We start from the raw sequence: 26453 nt of genomic DNA, 5'->3' as shown, positions 1-26453 counted from the left end.
GAGCGAGCAGCTGGAAAAATCATGTAAAAGTCAATGAGATTAGATTTCGTTTCTTCCTTTGGAATTCTATTCCTTCTTCCAGCACCTGCAGCCGGGCACACAGCGCACCTCTACCAGCCTTAAAATATTACCGTATTTTCTGGACTATAAGACGCACTTTTTTTCCCCAGAAGATGGGGAAAAAACAGTGGTGCGTCTTATAGTCCGGATGTAGCTGCAGGAGGGAATGGAGGGCACCCGGCTGCGCCCTGCCAGCTAATGCTGGCAGTAAGCGCAGCCCTTTACAGTGAAGCGCAGCGGCTGTACTCAGTGCCGCTGCGCTCCTCTCCTCTCCTCAGCCCTCCACTGCTGGAGGGAATGGATGGCAGCACCCCTGCGCTCTGCCGTCCACAGGGCACCAATATACAGGAGCTTTGTGGCAGAGCAGGAGCGCAGCAGTGGAGAGAGAGGGGGAGGAGAGAGGCACGGACTCTGTGGCCAATCCCCACTCGGCTGCCCGGGAGGCTCAGAGGGAAGAGAGAACATGAAGGCTGCCGGCAACTTGAGAAGAGGAGCCTATACAGAGCTGTGTGCAGTGTCTGACCTGTAACTTCTCACAGGATCAGATAAGTGATAAGTGCTCCCTTCCCCCGGGTCTCTGCTCTCACACTCTTAACCCCTTGTTGCCTGGTATGTAGTGGCTGCTGACTTGTAAAGGTACTTTATCCCACAGACCAAGCTCTTGTGGCCATTGTACAAGCATTGTCACCTCCTGTATACCCTCCTTCTTATAGATTGTAAGCTCTTGTGGCCATTGTACAAGGACTGTCATCCCCTGTGTCCTCCTCCTCATAGATTGTAAGCTCTTGTGGCCATTGTACAAGGACTGTCATCTCCTATGTCCTCCTCCTCATAGATTGTAAGCTCTTGTGGCCATTGTACAAGGACTGTCATCTCCTGTGCCCCCTCCTCCTCATAGATTGTAAGCTCTTGTGGCCATTGTACAAGGACTGTCATCTCCTATGTCCTCCTCCTCATAGATTGTAAGCTCTTGTGATCATTGTACAAGGACTGTCATCTCCTGTGCCCCCTCCTCCTCATAGATTGTAAGCTCTTGTGGCCATTGTACAAGGACTGTCATCTCCTATGTCCTCCTCCTCATAGATTGTAAGCTCTTGTGGCCATTGTACAAGGACTGTCATCTCCTGTGTCCCCTCCTCCTCATAGATTGTAAGCTCTTGTGGCCATTGTACAAGGACTGTCATCTCCTGTGTCCTCCTCCTCATAGATTGTAAGCTCTTGTGGCCATTGTACAAGGACTGTCATCTCCTGTATACCCTCCTTCTTATAGATTGTAAGCTCTTGTGACCATTGTACAAGCACTGTTTTCTCCTGTGTCCCCTCCTCCTCATAGATTGTAAGCTCTTGTGATCATTGTACAAGCACTGTCATCTCCTGTGTCCCCTCCTCATAGATTGTAAGCTCTTGTGGCCATTGTACAAGCACTGTCATCTCCTGTGTCCTCCTCCTCATAGATTGTAAGCTCTTGTGACCACTGTACAAGCACTGTCATCTCCTGTGTCCCCTCCCCATAGATTGTAAGCTCTTGTAACCATTGTCACATATACTCATACCTATGCAGCCCTGGTAACTCTTGAGACCCCCTGAATACATGCCAACATAATTCTATCTAAAGATAGATGGCGGTGCCCGGGAGAGGAGGAGGGGGTGACCACTGCTTGCCCCTGCCCCTCTCCAAAGAGAAACATGGCTGCACTGCACCGCCCAGTTACTTTACTGTTACTTTATTAAATATTTTAGCATACTATTTGGGGAAAAAACATTTTTTTCTTATTTCTCCTCCTCTAAAACCTATGTGCGTCTTATGGTCCAGTGCGTCTTATAGTCCGAAAAATACGGTAATGGACTATGGATTCAACAAAGAGAACAATCTGTAAGGGATAATGAAGTTCTCCGGAGACGGTGTTTTCCATTATACACTGGATTTAGGACAAAGAAAAGATTCTGGGACAATTTATACTCACAGTAAAGGGACGGGTTCAGTTTTATGTTGCACAAAAAAAGTTTTTTCAGGCTAAAATGTTGCTAATGAATCTAAGGTTGGTCAATTTTGGCTAAAAAAAAAAATCTGAAATTTAGCTTTTTTTTTAAACAAATGGACAATTTTAGGTTTTACTATGTGAGCCCCATCTCCCCTCTTCTCTCTATGTCCCTAATTACTTTATGTTACTTCTTATCTCTCTATGCCCCCCTCCATTTTTGTTGCTTATCTATTACCCTACCCCACTCTCTACATCCCCATCACTTTCTTATGTATCTGTGTTGCCCCCCAATTGTTCTCTATGGTTGCATCTGATTTTGTTGCCCACCACTTAATACCCCCCAATAAAGAGTTTGGACACTTTTCTTCAAGCTTCTTGTAATATGTATAGGGCAGGCAGTCATGGATTTGGGCGGTAGCCTGGGGCCCAAGCCTTCTAGGGGGCCCATGGTCACCCAAACCAGCCATTAAATTTTATAAGGAGAAGGACCTTCACCCATGTAATCCTCGTACATCTGTTCCTGCTCTCAATACACATCCTCAATTCCCCAGGAAACGGATTCTAGTTCCATATGTATGAAGTGACTATAATTCTCAGGCCACGCCCCATGGTAGTCTTTATCCGCTTTTGGGGGCAGGATATTAAGTAATGTACAGATACAGGCAGTCCCCGGGTTACGTACAAGATAGGTTCTTTAGGTTTGTTCTTAAGTTGAATTTGTAAGTTGAAGTCGGAACTGTATAGTTTATAATTGTAACCCCAGCCCAAATTGTTTTGGTCTCTGTGACACATGGATTTTAGGGTTGTCATAAGAACCAGGAGTAACAATAAATCTTCATTACAGACGCCTGTGATACCTGTTACAGCTGATTATTGTAGCTTAAGGCTAAAGTACAATAAATTACCAACATCCAGAGGGCCGTTTGTAACTAGGGGTCGTCTGTAAGTCTGGTGTTCTTAAGTAGGGGACCGTTTGTATACATCTATTAAATGTTCTACACCAATTTCTTGAAAAATAAAGTAAATCCTCCTGATTCAGAAAATAATAGAAATAATAGAAATAATCTATAACCAATTAACCTTCCAGGACCTTAATATTGAATTAATAATAATTAATATTTATTTATATAGCGCCATTATATTCTGCAGCACCTTCCACATGATAAGGGTCAGATGACACAATAGAAATGACTGCTATCAGAAGGTCCTGGAAGGCAGATTGGTCATGGACAGATAGAGAACTCAAGACCTTCTTTTTGTGAACATTTCTGAACCAGGGGCTTTACTTTTACTTTCAGGGAAATTGTAGCAGAACTTTCAAAGATGTTTATTGGTAAGTTATCAAAAATCATGTCCCCAACACAGTGGCCAAACCCTTTAAAGGAAATCTACCACCAGGATGAAGGATTGTAAACCAAGCACACTTACATACTGATGTGTGCCCCTTCTGGCAGTATTTCCTCTTATTTAAGCTTCTTATCTCTTTGTTTTTAAGAAGGCTTTAAAAATGATGCAAATAAAACCTGAGAGGCTCCTGGCTCCATTAACCTCTATGGAGACTGGAGCCCCTCAGGCTTATTTGCATACTTTTTAAAGCCTTATTTTATAAAAAACAGGACATCAAAAGATAAAAGAAGAGCAGATCCTGCCAGAGGGGGCGCACACCAGTATGTAAGTGTGCTTGGTTTACAATCCTTCATCCTGGTGGTAGATGTCCTTTAATTCTCTATTATTATGCTACTTATTTTTTCTATTTTTTAAAGGAAACCTCCACCCAAGAAAACACAATTTGATGATAAATCACTCATAATAGGTAGTCAAACAGAGCAATAGGAGCACAAGGAACAACTTGGCAAAAAGCAGGTATTACTGTACAGGCGGTCCCCTACTTAAGAACAGCCGACTCACATACGACCCCTAGTTACAAACAGACCTCTGTATGTTGGTAATTACAGTACTTTATCCCCATGTTACAATGATCAGCTGTAACAGTTATCACAGGCGTCTGCAATGAAGATTTAATGTTAATCCTGGTTCTTATGACAATCCAACTTTTTTGAAATCCAATTGTCACAGAGACCAAAAAGATTCCTAGCAGGGGTTACAATTCCAACTTACATACAAATTCAACTTAAGAACAAACCTACAGAACCTATCTTGGACGTAATCCGGGGCCTAATACATACACAAATTTTCGTCTTCTGGATGTACTATTCCTTAAAAAATATTTTTTTTAGTATACTCAGTATATATATAAAACACTCTTTAGTTTGGGATTTCCAGAATGACTAAATCTTTTATTCTGATGAAGTAACCAGACAAATCCTCGGTACAAGTGACTAACGCCCCTCCAAAATAATAAAGTGTGTTTTATGTGAAATGACACAATCGCAGATTTTTAGTTCCTCGTTCTTGTTTTTAGGCTCCAGTCTGAATAAAATATTCATGATTTTTTCCATCTATATAAAAAATTATTTTTTTTTTTACATATTGAATGGTTCTGGCAGAGAAATATTGTAAGCGCCATCTGCTATGAAGAAATAAAAAAATAGGGTGCGGGTGTGATACTAATGCTAATAAAAGACATATTGGACCACTGGTGGGGGTAAGGGTGGGGGACCTGTTTGTGTAGACGGGCAGATTCGACATTCCGTATGTTGTGTAATATAACAGTTCCCCCTGTGGGGGCACTGTTGGAAAACTGAGCACTTGTGTCAAGGCTCGGGGTAAGTGAACCCCCTGGACCTCCACGGATGATGACACAAGCCGACACCTGTGACCGGAATCTAAGTGGCACCCGGGCTTCACCAGAGCCCGCCACAAAGCAGGATGGACTTGCTGTGGCATGGTACCACCAAATCGCTCCAAAGGTGCGACTAGCCCGCGGGGGCAGCCAAGGTCGAGGTACAAGGTCGGCAGGCAACCTCGTTGTCAGGGACAGGCAGGAGGTCAAGACACGCTGCAAAGGGTGAGAGATGGAGCAGGAGGTCAGGGCTGGCAGCGGAGGAGCACAATTAGGAACAGGTCCGGGGTCACAACGGGAGGTCAGTACACGGGAACAACTCACAGGAAACGGCTTTCTCTTAGGCATGAGCACAAAGATCTGGCAGGGTGTGCAGGGAGAGGAAGGTTAAAGTAGATTTCTGGGATATGGCAAGCGCCGATTAACAATGCGCTGGCCCTTTAAATTTCCTGAAGCCGAGGCGTGCGTGCCCTAGGAGTCGCATTATGGGTCGCAGGAGCACCCGTGACAACTTGTTGCTGAACACTTCCTAGGATCACAGCTGATGACTGGATGATTTGACCGGTGGGATCAGCTCGTTGTTAAATCAGACTGGTGTCAGGGACCCTTTTTCTTTGAGTTGCCCAACTCACGCCAGAAATTAAATAATGTTGGTCAATTGTCGGAATTAAAAAAAATGATGGCGCATATTTCAGCTGATAGTAGGTCACTCTGCTAGAAGTGATATATGTAATTGCTGGAAGTGATAGGCCCTGACCTGGACAGAAGTGGGGGCATTTGGTTTGGAGTTATACCCAATACCCAGTCCATACAGATCTTACCTGGAGAGTAAGTAGCCTTGTAACACAGAGCTTATTACATAGTTGTTAAAATAGATAGATCTGAGATAGATAGAGATAGAAAGAGATGACAGACAGAGAGATAGATAGATAGATAATGAGATGGAAGAATAGCCAGACAAATATCATATACAGGCGGTCCCCTACTTAAGAACACTCGACTTACATACGACCCCTAGTTACAAACGGACCTCTGGATGTTGGTAATTACTGTACTTCAGTCCCAGGCTACAATAATCAGCTGTAACAGTGATCACAGGCGTCTGTAATGAAGCTTTAGTGTTACTCCTGATTCTAATGACAACCCAACATTTTTAAAATCCATTTGTCACAGAGACCAAAAAAGTTCTGGCTGGGATTACAATGATAAAATATACAGTTCCGACTTACATACAAATTCAACTTAAGAACAAACCTACAGACCCTATCTTGTATGTAACCCGGGGACTGCCTGTATAGACAAACAAACAGATAAGATAAAATCAAAGATATATACTACCTTGTAAGGCAGACCCCTTTACCATCTAGCATGTCTTGTGTCTCTTCAGTACAGTGTAAGGAACTGGCTTGTGTGTGTGACAGCCTCTCACTCATCTCAACTAGTTCCCTACACTGTACAGAAGAGATGCAAGCACGTCGAAACAGCTCTGCCTACAGATAGAAGTCATTAGGCTTCTTGAAAGTCATGCTTGATAATAAGGGGGCAAGGTAGCAAAAGAGATGTGGTTTTCTTTGTCTCATCTTACAAAACATATTTGCATATTTCCAGAATCCCCCAGTGGAGCATCAATGGCTATAGGTCTCCACACACATACAAGGCGGCCTTATTTGTCAAAGTCTCCATAAGGAGAACTCTGACTCACTGACCTTAGAGGAATGATGAAACCCACTGTACCCACCGTTTAATCGGCAAATGCTGCTCTAAAATGTTAATGTCTATCCAAGATAGACAGATGGATGAGATATAGTTTGATGGATGATGAAATAAATAGATAGAAAATAAGACAAATAGGTAGATGAAGAGATAGACCGATGACAGACACATATTATGAAGACCCTGGTCCCTTATTAACATGCAGCAGGTGTCTGTATCCCCGCATGTGTCCATTACAACCATCATTTACACATCTCAGAAGTTTAAAGACCGGGAGTCGTGTAATGTGATTACAACTTCCAGGATGATAACTACTTTTAGGATGAGGAATAGAAGTGGAATAAATCTTCATGTAATTAGCTCAGATCATTTGAACTCACTTTTGCTACTTTTATCTTTTTTATGTTTGTATTTTATATCCTCTTTGATTAATCTTCTTCTCACACTAGAAGGCAGTAAAACGTTAGTACAGTGTGATACAGACACATCTCCAGCCTCCAGGATAATCCTCACAATATGAATGGCATTTAATGGGGTTTTCCTATTACCTGTCCATACAATAGGTTATTAGTAGCTGTATTGTACAAGTCACATGGCTGCACATCCACCACAACTATTATGTTCTCCACGACATTTTATAAAATGAATGGCCACAGAACTTCCATTATGCTGAGACCTAGTAACATCCATCAATGGCATCTAACTACAGGCAGTCCCCGGGTTACATACAAGATAGCTTCCATAGGTTTGTTCTTAAGTTGAATTTGTATGTAAGTTGAAACTGTATATTTTATAATTGTAGATCCAGACAAATTTTTTTTTTGCCCCAGTGGCAATCAAAGTTTCAAAATTTTTTGCTGTAATGGGACCTGGGATCATCAGTAAAACTTTATTAGACATCTTACAGCTGATCATTGCAGCCTGGGACTATAGTAACATCCAGAGAGGTCACCAGAGGTCACAGGGGGCAGAGGGATCTGTCTGTAACTAGGGGTCGTCTGTAAGTCAGGTGTCCTTAAGTAGGAGAACGCCTGTACATGAATGTAATATCCACACCAAGACCACACAGCACCTACTAAGTTTCACAGCACCTTTCTAAGCCGGTGGTTCTCAACCTTTCTAATGCCGTGACCCCGCAATACAGTCCCTCATTTTTGGTGACCCCAAACCAAAAAATAATTTTGGTGGCTACTTCAAAATTGTAATTTTGCTACAGTTATGATTCGGAATGTAAATACCTGATATACATTATGTATACTCATTGCTACAAATCAAACATAATGTAAACATAGTCATTAATCACAAAAAAAATAATTAAATGTTGAGAAATATTTATTCCTTACACTTACACTGTACTGTGTATATGCTGTGTGTAATGTTTTTACATTATTCACCTTTTATATACCAGCAGGCTCGCTACCTCCTAGGCTTCGGTCCTCCGGCGCTTGCTGCGTCCGCCCACTGATGACGTCAGCAAGCGTCGGACACACGTAACGTGCTGCTATGGACTGTGGAGCTTTCCCCCCCACTTCCCCCCGCCCCTTAAGCTCCGGATGGTTGTTGGAATGAATGCAGGCATTCGGTTTGGAGTGTGCATCCATAACGGTTTGCGTTCCAGCCATGCAGATAGCTAGTGTATTGATGTCATGATAGTGGCCCAGTTTGAACATCACCATCACACCTCTTTACAAACAGTGTTGTAAAGAGGTGAATCTTTAATATCACAACCTGAATGTGTTTCTAGGTGCCACAGAATTGTTAAAGTTGCAGTTTGAAATTCAACTGTTACATACATCTCCATTCCTGACTGTAACTGCAAGATGATATCACTGGTTCTATGATACCTGGAAACACAACCCTGATTAGGGGAGGTTCTTCTGTAAAAAAGGGCACCAGAACTGTGTTTCTGGGTGCCACAGTTCCAAAGAAATTGCCTCAAATCGGTCAACTGAATGAGAGGGAGTTTGAATATGCTTTCAAGGAGAAGGTGAAACTTTACCTGTTACATTTTAGAATGAAAAGAGACACTTTTTGTATCAGAGTGCTGCTTCTACAGACTTCCTTTGATATCTGAATATGGCCTGGTCTGCTGTATGGTACGCCTGCACCTGAATCTTCATCTTTGGATGTTGTGAGAAGGAGCTGCAGGGAAACAGAGCTGACAGATTGCAGAAGTACATGCACCCTCTGCATCTGTAACAGAACCCAGGGAAGGGTGAACATATCTGTTGATTGACTACATACATATTTTTTTACATATTTTAGTAATGGTTTATTCAATTTTACTAATTTTTATTCAAACTTTAATGGAAAAAAATACGTATTTTTAATCTTTTGTGCTATTTGCTTTCAGTCATGGTTGAAAAAAAATGATGACTCTGAGTGCAATAACAATTAAAAAATGTAAAATCCACCTTTCATTATATATATTTATACTGGAAATCCCAGGCAATAACTCGCACAATAATTATGCTCTTAGGAGGACAGAGCGGATTTGTTATGCGTCACCTAAACGAAATTCAGATTCTTCCTGACTATGAAACATTTTATCTACAAAACAGCAAAGTCTTTATTCTTGGTGGATCATGGCAGGAATGAAAGTGCCAGATGTGAGAATGTATTTGTACGGATCTTTAGCCTGGTGCTGTAAGGAATTGGCGCGTCCCTGCACCCGGATGTAAAAACAACAACTAAAAAAATTAGCCAATCATTGTATACAACAATCCGTGTAACCAGGCATAGAGAGAGACATTATATCTATAATATCTACATATAATAAGAATATATACATCTCCCATCGTTACATCACTACTGACAATAGATGATGTCACAGCTTATCTCCTCCCCCTCCCTGTACAATGACCTCTATATAGATAACACTGACCCATCATTACATCACTACTGACAATAGATGATGTCACAGCTTATCTCCTCCCCCTCCCTGTACAATGACCTCTATATAGATAACACTGACCCATCATTACATCACTACTGACAATAGATGATGTCACAGCTTATCCCCTCCCCCTTCCTGTACAATGACCTCTATATAGATAAGACTGACCCATCATTACATCACTACTGACAATAGATGATGTCACAGCTTAGCCCCTCCCCCTCCCTGTTCAATGACCTCTATATAGATAACACTGACCCATCATTACATCACTACGGACAATAGATGATGTCACAGCTTATCTCCTCCTCCTTCCTGTACAATGACCTCTATATAGATAACACTGACCCATCATTACATCGCTACTGACAATAGATGATGTCACAGCTTATCTCTTCCCCCTGTACAATGACCTCTATATAGATAACACTGACCCATCATTACATCACTACAGACAATAGATGATGTCACAGCTTATCTCCTCCTCCCTGTATAATGACCTCTATATAGATAACACTGACCCATCATTACATCACTACTGACAATAGATGATGTCACAGCTTATCCCCTCCCCCTCCCTGTGCAATGACCTCTATATAGATAACACTGACCCATCATTACATCACTACTGACAATAGATGATGTCACAGCTTATCTCCTCCCCCTCCCTGTACAATGACCTCTATATAGATAACACTGACCCATCATTACATCACTACTGACAATAGATGATGTCACAGCTTATCCCCTCCCCCTCCCTGTGCAATGACCTCTATATAGATAACACTGACCCATCATTACATCACTACTGACAATAGATGATGTCACAGCTTATCTCCTCCCCCTCCCTGTACAATGACCTCTATATAGATAACACTGACCCATCATTACATCACTACTGACAATAGATGATGTCACAGCTTATCTCCTCCTCCCTGTACAATGACCTCTATATAGATAACACTGACCCATCATTACATCACTACTGACAATAGATGATGTCACAGCTTATCTCCACCCCCTCCTGTACAATGACCTCTATATAGATAACACTGACCCATCATTACATCACTACTGACCATAGATGATGTCACAGCGTATCTCCTCCCCCTCCCTGTACAATGACCTCTATATAGATAACACTGACCCATCATTACATCACTACTGACAATAGATGATGTCACAGCTTATCTCCTCCCCCCTCCCTGTACAATGACCTCTATATAGATAACACTGACCCATCATTACATCACTACTGACAATAGATGATGTCACAGCTTATCTCCTCCCCCTCCTGTACAATGACCTCTATATAGAGAACAATGACCCATCATTACATCACTACTGACAATAGATGATGTCACAGCGTATCTCCTCCCTGTACAATGACCTCTATATAGATAACACTGACCCATCATTACATCACTACTGACAATAGATGATGTCACAGCTTATCCCCTCCCTCTCCCTGTACAATGACCTCTATATAGATAACACTGACCCATCATTACATCACTACTGACAATAGATGATGTCACAGCTTATCTCCTCCCCCTCCCTGTACAATGACCTCTATATAGATAACAATGACCCATCATTACATCACTACTGACAATAGATGATGTCACAGCTTATCTCCTCCCCCTCCCTGTACAATGACATCTATATAGATAACACTGACCCATCATTACATCACTACTGACAATAGATGATGTCACAGCTTATCTGCTCCCTCTCCCTCCCTGTACAATGACCTCTGTATAGATAACACTGACCCATCATTACATCACTACTGACAATAGATGATGTCACAGCTTATCTCCCCCTTCCTGTACAATGACAAGTATATAGATAACACTGACCCATCATTACATCACTACTGACAATAGATGATGTCACAGCTTATCTCCCCCCCCTCCTGTACAATGACCTCTATATAGATAACACTGACCCATCATTACATCACTACTGACAAAAGATGATGTCACAGCTTATCTCCTCCCCCTCCCTGTACAATGACCTCTATATAGATAACACTGACCCATCATTACATCACTACTGACAATAGATGATGTCACAGCTTATCTCCTCCTCCCCCTGTACAATGACCTCTATATAGATAACACTGACACATCATTACATCACTACTGACAAAAGATGATGTCACAGCTTATCTCCTCCCCCTCCCTGTACAATGACCTCTATATAGATAACACTGACCCATCATTACATCACTACTGACAATAGATGATGTCACAGCTTATCTCCTCCTCCTCCCTGTACAATGACCTCTGTATAGATAACACTGACCCATCATTACATCACTACTGACAATAGATGATGTCACAGATTATCTCCTCCCCCTCCCTGTACAATGACCTCTATATAGATAACACTGACCCATCATTACTGACAATAGATGATGTCACAGCTTATCTCCTTCCCCTCCCTGTACAATGACCTCTATATAGATAACACTGACCCATCATTACATCACTACTGACAATATATGATGTCACAGCTTATCTCCTCCCCCTCCCAGTACAATGACCTCTATATAGCTAACACTGACCCATCATTACATCACTACTGATAATAGATGATGTCACAGCTTATCTCCTCCCCCTCCCTGTACAATGACCTCTATATAGATAACACTGACCCATCATTACATCACTACTGACAATAGATGATGTCACAGCTTATCCCCTCCCCCTCCCTGTACAATGACCTCTATATAGATAACACTGACCCATCATTACATCACTACTGACAATAGATGATGTCACAGCTTATCTCCTCCCCCTCCCTGTACAGTGACCTCTATATGGATAACACTGACCCATCATTACATCACTACTGACAATAGATGATGTCACGGTATAATGTGTCAGTTCCAGTCTGTTGCTGTCCATGGCATAAAGCCGCAGTAAGGCACATCACAAAATGCTGTTTGAGAGGCTCAGAAAAGATGTCTGCCTGTTTATCATTTACAGAATATGGGATAAAAAGATGCACAATTAGGAAATTAAAATGACTCCAAGCAGACGTTCTCAGTCACATAAGTCATAATGGAGGACTTCTTACTTTTATGGAAAAACAAAATCACAGCCATTTATGTGATCATTACTCACTCTTGGCCTTGTTAAATCACGAAGGACACCCAAGGAGGGACATGATGGTTGTAGTAGAAGGTGCCAGACATTTGTATTTACAGGTTCCTGAGATATAAATCCTCTACTGAAAGTGTTTGGTTACATAAAGTGGCATAGAGTATATACAGTATATAGATGTATTGTTACTCGTATTCACCTGCTTCATATAAATGATAGGCCAGATTAGTTGTAGTCCCTGGAAAGACCTGGAATCTGTAAGGATTAATGTCAGCAAGTTTTATGGTCCCCTGCAGCTCCCCCGCAGGAAAAGTAAAGTATTACACAGTATGAATGTTACAGGTCCTCCAGAGTCAGAGTTGCCCTTTGCATGTGACTTTCTTGTAGCCCTTTAAGGACCAGGAGTCATAATCCAGATCAATGAAAACTTATTACATAAAAATGCAAGTATTTTACTTTTTTCCTTATTTTCTTGTCTCTATAGATAATCATGTTGGGGCGGTTGTGGTCACCGGTGATCTACTTCTGCATGACACTTGGACAAGGTCTGACGGTGGAGCTGAATCAGACCACAGCATCTTACTCTGCATTACCAAGTAAGCAAATGCTTTAAAGAAAAAAAAAAAATTGACAAAAAACACAGTTTGCCTTCAACTTTTGTAATCTGCACCACACTCCCCCTTCACGGAATTAGCATTCAGAACCGCGGCTAACGCCGTGCTCTATCAGAAACAAAATAGCCGCTAATTGTGAACCAATCTGCCTGGAATAAGTCCAGAACACGGACAGCTGACAGATGTCTCATCTGCATATATGTATATATAGATACACATCAGTAGATACTTCCCACCAATAGACACCCCCCCCCCCCCCCCATAACTAATTATTCTAGGAGCTCCCATTATCTGAATGTCATGCCTTTAAAAAATTAGACACTTTTTATAGTGTTTCTTTTTATCCCCTTTCCGTGCTATAATAGCATATTAGTGTGGGGTGGCCAGGGGAGGATAACTATGTCTTAACCCTTATTAGATTATACCCAAGGCAGGAATTTTGGTTGGACCAAGATAGAAAGTTATCATCTATAAGCGGATCACAAGATCAGGGCTCCCGTCTACCCACATGGATGGAGTCGTGTAACTGCTTCATGCGGGAAGTACTAGAGCCGTGGCCGATATCCACAGGATTCATTATTATAAGACTGTGGCCAAGGCCAACAATCCAGGAACAATGGGGCAGATTTACTTACCCGGCCCATTCGCGATCCAGCGGCGCGTTCTCTGCGGTGGATTCGGGTCTTCCGGCAATTCACTAAGGCAGTTCCTCCGCCGTCCACCAGATGTCGCTGCTGCGCTGAAGTTCCCAGAGGTCCGCTGGAATGCACGAGCCTATACCTGGTGAAGGTAAGCGCGAGTCCCGCAACACTTTTTTTTTTTAAATGCGGCGGTTTTTCCGAATCCATCGGGTTTTCATTTGGCCACGCCCCCCGATTTCCGTCGCGGTGCATGCTGGCGCCGATGCGCCACAATCCGATCGCGTGCGCAAAAATCCCGGGGCAATACAGGGAAAATCGTCGCAAATTGGAAATATTCGGGTAACACGACGGGAAACCGCGAATCGGGCCCTTAGTAAATGACCCCCAATGTGTGGAGCGCAGCCATCACCTCATTTACATATGGGTACTAAAGACCCCCACTCTAAGACCTCCACTTATCAGCAAGTTATCACCTCTTCTTGTTTTTTTAGTTTAATCCCAATAGCAGACGATGGCCCTAAATTTTTTGTGTTCATTTTTCTCGTTTTACTGACATCTTTCTCTCAAGTCATATAAATGTCATCTCCTACAATCTGCTCGCTGATTACATAAAACTATCCCCGAGCTCTGAATTCTGCTTTCATTAGGAATGTAGAATAGACATTGGGGCCCATTTACTAAGGGTCGCGAATCGCACTTTTGTCGGACTGTGCACCTTTTTCGGGGATTTACTAAAAAATAACCTGAAGGGGGCGTAGCCATAACTTGCCTCAGGCAGCAGAGAGTTTAGGTTCACACTTAACATACATAATATATTCAACATATATAACGGACATCCCAATTTAGGTGAAACCCTTCAGCTTACACATAGGGGCTTATTCACTAAGGGTCGCGGATCGCACTTTCGTTGGACTGTTCACGTTTTTTTCCGGGATTTGCGCAGCTGTGACAGGTATTTAACAGGGGTTTGCACTGAGATTGTGTTGCACGTGATCAGATTTTGGCACAGCTGTGCTGCTGCAATGCGACACAAATCGGGTGGCGGGCCGACTGATTCGGACCGAGCCTGGGATTAAACTTTCAAATTGTGTTGCAAGCCCAAGCACATGCACCACTAAAAAGATGGTCGGACCTGAGCTGGGAAGCGACACATGCAGGATATCGGGAACATAATCTTTGTAAAACGCGGCACAGCGCATTTTACACTGACAATCCACTTACATGTACCAGGAAGAAGAAGGTGAACTCCGGGGACCTGAGCGGGGGAGTCACTAAGATCATCAGTCCGATATCCTGCATGTGTCGCTTCCCTGCTCAGGTCCCTGGAGTTCACCTTCCTCTTCCCGGTGCATGTAAGTGCATTGTCTGTGTATAATGCGCTGTGCGGGGAGTCACTAAGATCGTGCGTCCGATATCCTGCATGTGTCGCTTCCCCGCTCAGGTCCCCGGAGTTCACCTTCTTCTTCCTGGTGCATGTAAGTGCATTGTCTGTGTATAATGCGCTGTGCGGGGAGTCACTAAGATCGTGCGTCCGATATCCTGCATGTGTCGCTTCCCCGCTCAGGTCCCTGGAGTGTCTCCATGCAGTGTCTCACATCCATGCTGACATCCAATGACATCAATAGTTTAAGTGTCAATTCTTGCTTTGTAGCCCCTGATGCCGCCCCACATCTTTCTACAGGTGGTGCTGCCTGAGGCAAATGGCTCAACTCGCCTCATCGCTGGTACAACTCTAGTTATGTATTAAACATCTGTTCTTGGAGCTGTAATGTGCAAAGCAATTTCCCACGGGATAAATAAAGTTTTATTGTACTGCATTATAATGTGCAGCACGTGTATATAACCTTAGGAACCACAGAAAATTGGGTACAATCCACCTGGATGCCAGAATGGGTGCCCTATATGTTATTTGCATAACTCATATTTTACATAACACATCAGTCAGTATTACACAGGCTCTTCAGTCCAGGCAGTCACTATGCGGAGGAATAATCCTTCTTATCATGTATCCACTTGTCACCCCATGGACATGACACATGAGTGAGTTACAGGGTGTTAGCCGGGTGTTACAGCACTTAATATACAATATATCTGCTAATCCCTAAATTATCCTGGAATATGCATCTTCCCGCAGCCTCTGCAGCAATCTTCCTCCCACACAGACTATATTCAATCTCCTCGCTGCCGCATTACCTGACACCCGTAATGAACCATTGTTAACTGCGATGCGAAAGTAACATTGTGCGTCCACCCACCTGCCGCTGACACCTGGAAACTTTGATAGCTCCAATGATGGGAAACATAACGGCCTGGCTGCAGAGATCAGTCATCATATGAGGCGTCCAAAACCTAAGAGATAAAACGCACATTAAAGAAATCACTAGTTTCGGGAGATAGGGGACACCTGGGAATTCGCTGCTGGTGCATAACTTATTGGGTTGTTTACCATTAATGCCTATTAAAGATTAAGCCGTAGTAATTACGCTGTGAAGAGGGCGGCATTAGTACGACAGGAGAATATGAATTTTACTGCATGGAATTACAGGTGAACTACGTTAAAAACATGTTTCACCTGCAACAATTGTACGTCCGTAGTTAGTGTAAGGAAACCACCAGGGCCTACCAGTGTAATGAGCCAGAACATTCTAAACGAAGAGCGGTATCGAATAGCTGAGTTGTCTCGTTTGGCAATTGTCTTTCTCCCACACCCAAAGGGGTTAATAGTGGCCGCTCGGTTGATACAGAACAGTAGGCGTTTCACCTGCTGGGTTTTCTTAGAGGAGAAAGTTGATCAGGCCGACTACCCCCTATACCACAAGGATTACCTGGACGGAAATTCATATATGGACCTTACTCTGGGTCACTACATTAGCAGTACGGTTTTGTAGTTTTTTTGTGGCACAGAAACGTGGCTGAGCATCTTAGTAACCCTGTGGCCCTGGTAAAGCCAGAGCAGGATTGTTACAGCTCAGTGTTTGCAACGCATGCAGGATTCTGTACTCTCAATCCACAGCAATAATGAACATGCTGCAGTTTTATACAGATTCCCTCCACTATACTGGACCAGCCACAGATGATTCTGCTGCACTTAACCCAAAGTGATCCAGCAATGATACATGACAGAGAAAATGATTTTAGATTATGATCCTATTGTTATCTATTTGCGCCACCCTCGCCCATTGGTTGAGTCTGGTATTGCAGCACAAGTCATCTTTATAGGGCTGAGCTGCGATGTCAGCTATTCCCAAAGGACAAGGGTTCGAGAAGAGGCACCGTGATTCTCGGACCTCACACGGCTTCTTTAAAGACTGTATCCAAGGTTAACCTCTTTCCTGCTGTAATTATACAAGGGATTGTACAACCTTAGGGAGTTATCGCAAACAGATTCAGGAAGGTGCAACTGCTGGGACCCCCCAGTGATCACAAGACTCCCCGCAATCCAGAGAACGGGTGTCCAGCTCTCACTAATGGGGGAAGCATCGTTATGAGTGGGAATCCAGCCGCTGCGTGCAATAGTATGGGGTATGTTGGAAATTATTGAGAGCTGATTCACTGTGGCGCCAGAGATATAAGAGTGATGTGGAGAGGCCTATACTAATGAATGGAGCTGTAGGTATTGTGCTTGTCCTGCTTCTCTCTTTGGAAGTAACAACTCCGTTTACTGGATCTCATGATTAGTGGGGTCGGCAAGAGATCTTCTTGTCTTCCTCCATCCTGTGGATAAGTTATAACTTGTTAACTTGGTAAACCCCTTTAAGGAGAACTCGCGGGCAGCATGGTGGCTCAGTGGTTAGCACTACAGCCATGCAATACGGTGGCTCAGTAGTTAGCACTACAGCCTTGCAATACGGTGGCTCAATAGGTAGCACTACAAACTTGCAGTGCTGGAGTCCTGAGTTCAAGTCCGACCCTGGTAAACATCTGCAAAGAGTTTGTATGTTCTGTGTTTGCGTGGGTTTCCTCCGGGTCCTCCGGTTTCCTCCCACACTCCAAACATACTGGTAGGTTGTTTAGATTGTGAGCCCCACTGGCAAACTCTGTGCAGCGCTATATAAATAAAGAATTATTATTAGTATAAACTGAATGTTCAAGGTGTCATGTTAATGTTAACTGAATGTTAAGGTGGCCAGAGAGTGACAACCAGGTGTCACCACCCTTCTTGTCAAGATCCATGATCGTCATTGTCCTTCTTACCATTGCTTTAGACCCAGCACACATAGGACATAGCAGCTTTTCTTGGGGACTATAGTGGAAATTACTTGGTAATTTCATATCTATTTTTACTAATAAGTATTGGTTCGAAGTGTCAGGACATTGGGGGACATTTACTATGGCGTTTCCGCCAGTTTTGTGGCGCTCTCACCACATGTTCTGCTCTCCTACCTATTTATTAGCTGTCGGGGACAGAAAAAATGCCTTTTTCCGTCTGCTCCGACTCTTCTCCGAAAAGGGGCGTGGCTTTGGCGGAGTGGAAACTCAGACACAATTACTATGTGTCGCAGCCCTTTTTGGGCGGTGTAAACTGACGGAAAGTAGACCAAAAGAAAACTGGTCTAGCAGGCACTGTTGGACACATTTCTGGTGCTCGGGACAGATTTTGGTCTCGGGGACAGAAAATGGTCTCGGCGCCAGAAATGTCTCTGCACAGCTCCACAATATTAAATGTGTGTCTTCTTACCGAGAGCAGGTCGGTAACAAAGCCAATGCAGACACCGACACTGTAAGTAAATGTCCCCCATTGTGTTCTTAAATATCGCAGGTATAAAGGGAATATCGGGAAAGCCCTTAACGTCCTAGCCCGACTCTCTCCAATTTCTTAGTTGCCTTGGAAACTACAACCGTTCTTCCCGAGATAAAAAACAGGCTGAACTGATAGATTGGAGTGGAGCAGGTGTAATGAGTGTGGAGAGGACACTCTCTGACCTTCTCCTCTAGACTCACAATCCTCTAATAGATCACAAAGTACTGTAAATTACACAGCGTGGCTGCAAGCCTTCCCTTAAAGGGCTATTCCAGGCAGCCCCACAGATTGCAGAAAATTGCTAATAATTTAGTTTTAAGGGTTTTTTCCAGGATCCCTTTTTTGATCATCTAGTCTTCGGATAGGTTATTAGTATAAGATCTGGGGTGGAGGGCTCTGACACCAGCTGTGGTGGCAGCAGAACTTCTCTGAACGTCACTTCTGCATCTCCGGCACATTTATTGGTCACATAATAATCCCATTCAGGTGATGTGTGACTGTGCTTTATATTAGACAATACTAGACGTATACATAGTAAGCAGATAAGCAGCTGTAATGTTTGATCAAACAGCTAATCATGGGCTTTAGATCTCAACCAATCTGATATTAATGACCTATTCTAAGCGTTGGTTGCCAATAGCCCAGTCCTGCTAAACCCCTTTAAGGGGTACCTTCAATTTATGATATATCAGCTTCTGAGACCCACAGAAATGGGGGTCCGCAGACTCCCTTCCCATAGCTCAGCCAAATGGAGTTTTCTGCGCATGCGCCCAACTGTCCATTTTTGTCAATGGGGGGGGGGGGGTTCCAAATATAGCGGAGCTTATAGAGTCAACTATTTCTGGAGCTCTCATAGATCTGAATGGATAGCCGCCTCCCATGCGCGGTACCTCTCTTATCAAGCCTGTGAGTGTGATAAAAATGGCTAATAAGTTGTGAGAAGGGAGTCAGCAGACCCCAAGCTGTGACCTCCCCCGTCCCATTCAGTAAACATACACTTTTGAGTGACGTTTGAACTCTACACTTTGTCAAGAGATGCAGGATTGTGGTGTATTAAGAGACGCTCTATCTTCTATGTCTCATAGAGAGGGATTCCTAATAACGTAAAACATTTTCTAATGGATCAACAATTCTTACAAATTAGTGAGTAATTTGAGCTCCACAGGGACTTGACATTTGGTATCCCTTGGGGGTTTAAAGGGGGTATTACCATGAAGACGAGTTTCTTGAATATTCTAAGGATAACAAATAACACATTGGGGCAAATTTACGAAGGGCTTTGCTCCGCACTTTAGGCAGACGGTTCACGTTCTTGATGACTAAAACTACTTGTGGCGCACGCGACCCTTTGGTGGCGCAGCTGAGCTGCCTCCATGCGACACATATAAGGGCGCGATCCTGATTAACTTTGAAATAGTGTTGCGCGCCCTAAAAGATGCACCACAACTTGAGCTGCATTTTGAGTAAATGTGCCCCATTCTCTTATTTATTGTTATTAACAAAGATACAGCATTTCACAGATATAATTCCATCCTGCCGCTATCAGTCCTGGTGGATACAATTTCAGTTGCCCAGGGATCTGACCGTAAATCTTCTATGGTCGGGCAGGGGAGATTCTTCTCATAAATAGCTTCTCCTGTCTGCGCTCTGCAGTGTCTCTGCCTCCTGCCCCTCCTGCTCACACTCTGGAATCTGGGAGCTAAAATATTAATAGCACTGAGTAACATTGTAAAGTAAGGGGTTAAAAAGGGGATTAGAATTTGAAAGCTTTCATTCATGGGCAAATAAGTCAAAAATCTCTGGTGAACGCCAAAACAAGAGCAGACACTGCTATGGAAGTGTGTTTAGGAGGAGGTTAAGAGACAGAAGCTTGAAGGGGTCTTCTCCTCTCGTCTGGACATTCACATCCAGATTCATTATTCTGCCATACATAAACATTTCTTCAATTAGATGTCATTAAAATTTTTTTACCCGTGTTAAGATAATTTCTCATAAATGTAGTGATATGGTCCCTTAGAAACAAGACTGTGTCCTTGGATACGACCACCTCTGCTGGGTGATTGCACAAAGAAACAAATTGTTTTTGTACATGAAATGTCTGGGAGTTACTGCAGGTCCCACAGCCGTCCTGTGATAACGATCGCTGCACCCAGGAGGTCAGGCAGGGCTCTATAACACATGTCTGACCACTGTTGCCAAATGTTGAGGTGGTCGTATCTGAGGAAGCCATCTCGTTTCTAAGGGACAACATGACTACGTTCATGAGAAATTATCTTTACACAGGAACATTTTTTTTAATAACATCCATAATGTTTACATATGGCAAATGGATTAAATTAAATTTGAATGGCCAGATGGGAAAACCCCTTTAACCTTAAGATCCCCTTCAAAGATCCTGCATGGGAAGACATACATACGTTTGTCCTGCTGCATAAATATATTTTTACATGTGGACAATATATTTGAGTGTATGGAGGTGCCGGCTCTTAGAGTGGCGTGCAAATGGGCCCAAATAGTGCCCCCCCATCTCTATGTATTTTAGGACATATGGTGAGATGTTGACCTAACATTACCCACTAAATAATAATGATTCCTTTATTTATATACTGCACACAGATTACACAGTGCTGCACAGAGTTTGCCAAATCAGTCCCTGTCCCCAATGGGGCACACAATCTAATCAACCTACCTGTATGTTTTGGAGTGTGGGAGGAAACTGGAGGACGAGGAGGAAAGCCACGTAAATACGGAGGGAACATACAAACTCTTTGCAGATGTTGATCTGGGTGGGACTAGAACCCAGGACTCCAGCGCTGCAAGGATGTAATGCTAACCACTGAGCCACCGTGCTGCCCACTGAATCTTTAGATCTATGTATGTATAATGAGGAGTGTTTTTAGATACAGTCCACAAATAAATCGGTGATGCTTGTATTTATTCTCTGAAATGTGTTATCTATAAATAAGATAACGTAAGACGGAAATGCCCACAGGACAGAACAGTAAAAATAGCTCACAGCCAATGTGAGGATGAGGGAGACATACATTACACGCTGGAGAGCTTATACCCTGGCACAGAGATGGTCAAGTGATCATTTTAAAAAAATCTTTAAATATTTTTTTAACAGTGGAACATCAATGCTTAATGGATGGGGTCGACCCAAGGGACCTTGCAAATCAGCACTATGTGCCAAGATGTACATGTCTATAAACCAGCAACTCAACTTTAACTTTCTAGGCTCCAAAACCAAATCCTAAACAGGACCCGCACACACCAGGTGTCACTTACAGAGGGTTCAGAAAGTGTTCAGGCCTCTTTACATTTTTCACTCTTAGTGTTATTGCAGCAATTCAAAAAAGTTATTTTTTGCTCATTAATGTGCCCACTGCCCCCATCTTAACAGAAAAAACCCTGAAATATAGATATTTTTGCAAATTTATTAAACAAGAAAACCTGGAATCTCCCCCGGTGATAAGTCTTTGGCCCCTGGTGATGAGTATTCGGCCCCTGGTGATGAGTACTTGTCTCCTGGTATTCGGCCCCTGGTGATGAGTACTTGTCTCCTGGTATTCGGCCCCTTTGCACAGCGATGAGTAGAAGCTTTGGAGCTGCTGCAGCCAGGAGTCTTCTTGGGAAGATGCTACAAGTTCCTCACCACTGGATTTGGGGATCCTCTGCCTCTTCCTTGCAGAAAATCTCTCCAGTTCCCTCAGGGTGGATGGTGAACTTTGGTGAAAGCCATTTCCCAGTCTCTCCAGAGATGCTCCAGGTTCTGGTTGGGCCGGTCAGGAATGGTCACAGAGATGTTCTGAAGCCTCTGCTGTGTTATTTTAACTTGTGCTTAGGGTCATTGTCTTGTTGGAAGGTTTGGCCCAGTGTGAGAGGATATTTTCATCCAGGATATCTGTACTTGGCCGGATTCATCTTTCCTTCCATTACACCCAGTGGTCCTGCCCCCATAGCCTGATGCTGCCCCTATGTGTCACTGCTGGGATTGTATTTGGCCGGTGATGAGCAGAGCTTGGCTTTCTCCACAGCTTAGAATTAACAACAAAAAGTTCAATATTTGTCTCATCAGACCAGAGAATCTTCTTTCATATGTCTTGCACTGAGGAGAAGCTTCCAGACACTATAAAGCCCTGATTTCTGGAGGCCGCAGTGATAGGTGATTCCCCTCTCCCTGCTGCATCTCTGGAGCTCAGCCACAGCGATCTTGGGGTCTTCTTACCTCTCTCACCAAGGCTCTTCTTCCACGATTGCTTAGTTTGGCTGGACGGTCAGGTCAAGGAAGAGCTGTCGTTGCCGCAAACTTCTTCCATTTCAGTATTATGGAGGCCACTGTGCTCTCAGGAACCTTAGGTGATGCAGATATTCTTTTGTAACCTTTGCCAGATCTGTCTTTGAGCTCCTTAGACCTCATGATTCTCATGTGCTCTGATGTGAGCTGTGAGGTCTTATATAAACGAATAAAGTCCAATTAGTTTAATTAAACACAGCAGGACTCCAGGGAAGGAGTAGAACCATCTCAAGGAGGATCAGAAGGAAATGGACAGCATGTCAGTTAAATATGAGTGTCACAGTGAAGGGTTTGAATCCTTATGACTGTGTGGTAATTCAGCTTTTCTTATTTAATACATTAACAAAATTACCTACTTTTCTGTGTGTGGGGGGAGGGGGGGGGTTCTGTCAAGATGGGGGCAGAGTGCACATTAATGAGCAAGTAAGATAACTTTTTTGATCTTGCCAATTGGCTGCAATGAAACAAAGAGTAAGAGTGAACAATTTAAAGGGGTCTGAATACTTTCTGAAGCGACTGTATAATATCACCTACACAGTTGGGTTAGCCCAAAATAACTAAAGGGCCTCCTTTATTCCAATAATTGACTGAGATGCCCCCCCAACAACCATACGTTGCCTATAGCAATATATCACCAATCCAGAGGGATCTCACTTCTGGGACCTCTACCTATTCAGAGAATAGCACTAGTTATATACGTAGGAATCATGAAGGTCCAATCGTTGTGCCTAGTAATGGGATGATACAGCAATGCCTGTTGCATAACCATTTGGATTGGTTACCTGGAGTGTTGCTTCGCTACCATGTTTTCATGTGTATGTGCAACCATATTGGTTGTTATCCTACTTTTAGAACCTTTCCAAAAATTAGGGCAACTTAAAGGGGGCTTTCTGGCCTCAGGTTAGGTCATCAATATATGACTCATGTGGGTCCATCACCTGCATCAGGTAACAATTAAGTTCTATTACAGTCTGCAATTGGTGCAGGATCGGGGTGTCAGGCTCGCACCCATTTAAACTAATAAGTTTTAAAAATGTATAAGGAATCAAATAAAAATTTTAGAAATGATATGCATTGGTGATTTTGTTGTATAATTTAGTGAGGAAAAAAATCTCCCATTTATCTTAATATTTATTTTTCATTTGCAGGTCCCACAGAGCCCCCGTTGAACGACACCTCCTCCCTCCTGACATCCGTGCTGGTGCCTCTGCTCGTCTGTTTTCTGCTCATTCTTCTAGGAGGTTACCTCTTGAGGTAACAAATTGTGAATGAGATAGACCTTGCATTTCTGTAATGATATGATTGTGTTTATGTAGAATATTGTAGGAGAATTCTGCCTTCCTGCAGCCGCCACTAGAGGGAGCTCTAGAAGCTTAGTGTACAAACTATATAGTAACACAGTATGCAGTCAGCTCCATCTAGTGGCAGCTGCAGACAGCCTGCCTGTTATGTCTAACATTTTTCAATGGCAGAAGATTTGAAGTTCTGTATCAGCTAAGTAACGTTTTAGTCTTCTGTTCTGTGTTATGTGCTGTGTTTAGAATGTAATCTAAGTAGATCGGGGCATGTCCTGGACAGCAGGAGAGTGAATCCTCAGATAAATGGGGCCTAAGTATCCATAGCTGCGTGACCTTCTCATGCAGAAGCATAACATGCATAGGTTGTATCTGCTTGTATAATAACCTTACCTTACCTTTAGGTGGTTTCCTCTACAATTCTCACTTCTCTCAAAAAATAATTTGTGCGATAAATAAAAGGAAATGAAATGTCTGATACAGTTAAGGAGAGTCTCATACATACAAAGTTATTACCGCACCAAACAACCTGCTGGATTGTACAGAACAGAACATAGACGTGTTTGGGATCATACTGTGCCGTATGCTGTACTGCAGAGATATTAGCCAGTATATGGTGTGATATGTCTCTGTAGTCGCAATAAAATATACAGTCCCCTACTTAAGAACACTCGACAGACGACCCCTAGTTACAGACGGCCCCTAGTTACAGACGCCCCTAGTTACAGACGGCCCCCTCTGCCCTCTCTGGATGTTACTATAGTCCCCAGACTGTAATCATCAGCTGTCAGGTGTCTGTAATGAAGATTTATTGATAATCCTTGGTCCCATTACAGCAAAAAATTTTGAAACTCCAATTGTCACTGGGGCAAAAAATTTTTTTGTCTTGATCTACAATTATAAAATATACAGTTTCGACTTACATCCAAATTCAACTTAAGAACAAACCTACGAAACCTATCTTGTATGTAACCCGGGGACTTCTGTAAATACAAGATAGGTTCCATAGGTTTTTTTCTTGAGTCAAATCTGTATGTAACTCGAAACTGTATATTTTATCATTGTAGATCCAGACAAAAAAATTTTTTCACCCAGTGAAATTGGAGTTTCCCATTTTTTTTCTGTAATTGGACCAAAGATTATCAATAAAGTTTCATGACAGAAATCTTACAGCTGATCATTGCAGTCTGGGACTATAGTAACATCCAGAGACTTCACCAGAGGTTACAGAGAGGTCCGTCTTTAACTAGGGGTCGTCTGTAAGTTGGGTCTCCTTAAGTAGGGGACCGCCTGTATTCCGATTTAAGCAAGTTTGGAGTACTTGGATAATTTTTTGATTGCTAAGGGGTAGGTTCCTTGTAATAGACACTCCCAGCGACCACATAGTATCTGCATAAGTTACATGGATAAAGCGCTGGTTGATCTAGTCTGATAATCTAGATAATTCTGACATTGCCTTGTGTTTTGTGATGTTGATCCCTTTTGTGACCGATGGTCATTGATGCCTGAACGTCCAGGTTAATTTTTGACGTTCTATTATGCACTTCTTTAAATGACGAGTTCTCATAACAATTTTTACTTTGGTTTTATTTTTCATGACGTGAGAATTTAACTTGAATGGTTTTATTAATTACATATTTTTTCTTTATAAAATTTGCCATTACTTGCCTACTAATGTGAAAAAAATATGTTTTTTTTTGTCATTTTTACTATTAAAGTTTTTTTTTAGTACTGTAACTTTTGCCGAAATGTGTCCAGCATTATTCCATCACCATTTCCCAGGCTCAGCTACAGATGCAGAGTGTGCATGTACTTCTGCAAAGTGCAAGGATTCCGGAGATATAGGCGTTTGAAATGTGCCCCCCTCCAGCCTGTCATCTGAAGGCAGAATGTAGAACAAGCTGCAGGAAGTACATGATGGAATAAGGCTTTAGAATTGTGTTTCTAGGTGCCAGGGTTCAGGAGATGTAGCTTTTTGGAGTTGGCCACACTTATGACGTTTATAAACGTCCTTTCTGCAAGGGGCATGTGCAAATAGCCCCATGGCAGTCGTGATGGGGTTAATGACCTATCCATGGTCATCTATATCGGGTCAGTGGGGGTCCGACGCTTATGTTCCTTTTCACTTGTATAAAAGTTATGCTGCAGTTCGTGAGGTTGGCCATAACACACACTATTGTACTTCCGTCTTCCTATCTGATATTGATGACCTCTGCTATTAATAGGTCATCAATATCATTAGCCAGGAACACCCCTTTAAGAAGTTTACAATTTATCACAGTTTTTATCACAGTTTAGAAAATTGCTGTTGAAAACATTTTAAAACACCTTAATGGGATTTTGGGGTCAACACATAAA

General features: G+C 42.8%; 1 protein-coding gene and 1 long non-coding RNA gene across 2 annotated transcripts in view; one reads left to right on the top strand and one right to left on the bottom strand.

Annotated features, from left to right (window-relative positions):
• The window catches only part of PTPRE (protein tyrosine phosphatase receptor type E), a 140102-nt gene that overhangs the window by 53577 nt on the left and 60072 nt on the right, over nt 1–26453 (top strand). The window contains exons 2-3 of the mRNA XM_072130039.1: nt 12992–13103; nt 23949–24054. Of these exons, the coding sequence (XP_071986140.1) occupies nt 12998–13103; nt 23949–24054 (212 nt within the window). The 5' untranslated portion in view covers nt 12992–12997. The remainder of the gene's footprint in view (nt 1–12991; nt 13104–23948; nt 24055–26453) is intronic.
• LOC140105913 (uncharacterized) overlaps nt 15306–26453 on the bottom strand; it is a 73086-nt gene continuing 61938 nt past the window's right edge. Inside the window, exon 16 of the long non-coding RNA XR_011850672.1 lies at nt 15306–16111. This is a non-coding gene — a long non-coding RNA (uncharacterized lncRNA). The remainder of the gene's footprint in view (nt 16112–26453) is intronic.

Source organism: Engystomops pustulosus, chromosome 11 (assembly GCF_040894005.1).
Source record: "Engystomops pustulosus chromosome 11, aEngPut4.maternal, whole genome shotgun sequence".
NCBI lineage: Eukaryota > Metazoa > Chordata > Amphibia > Anura > Leptodactylidae > Engystomops > Engystomops pustulosus.
The sequence above is the reverse complement of the archived record's forward strand: the minus strand, read 5'-3'. Positions and strand labels throughout refer to the sequence as shown.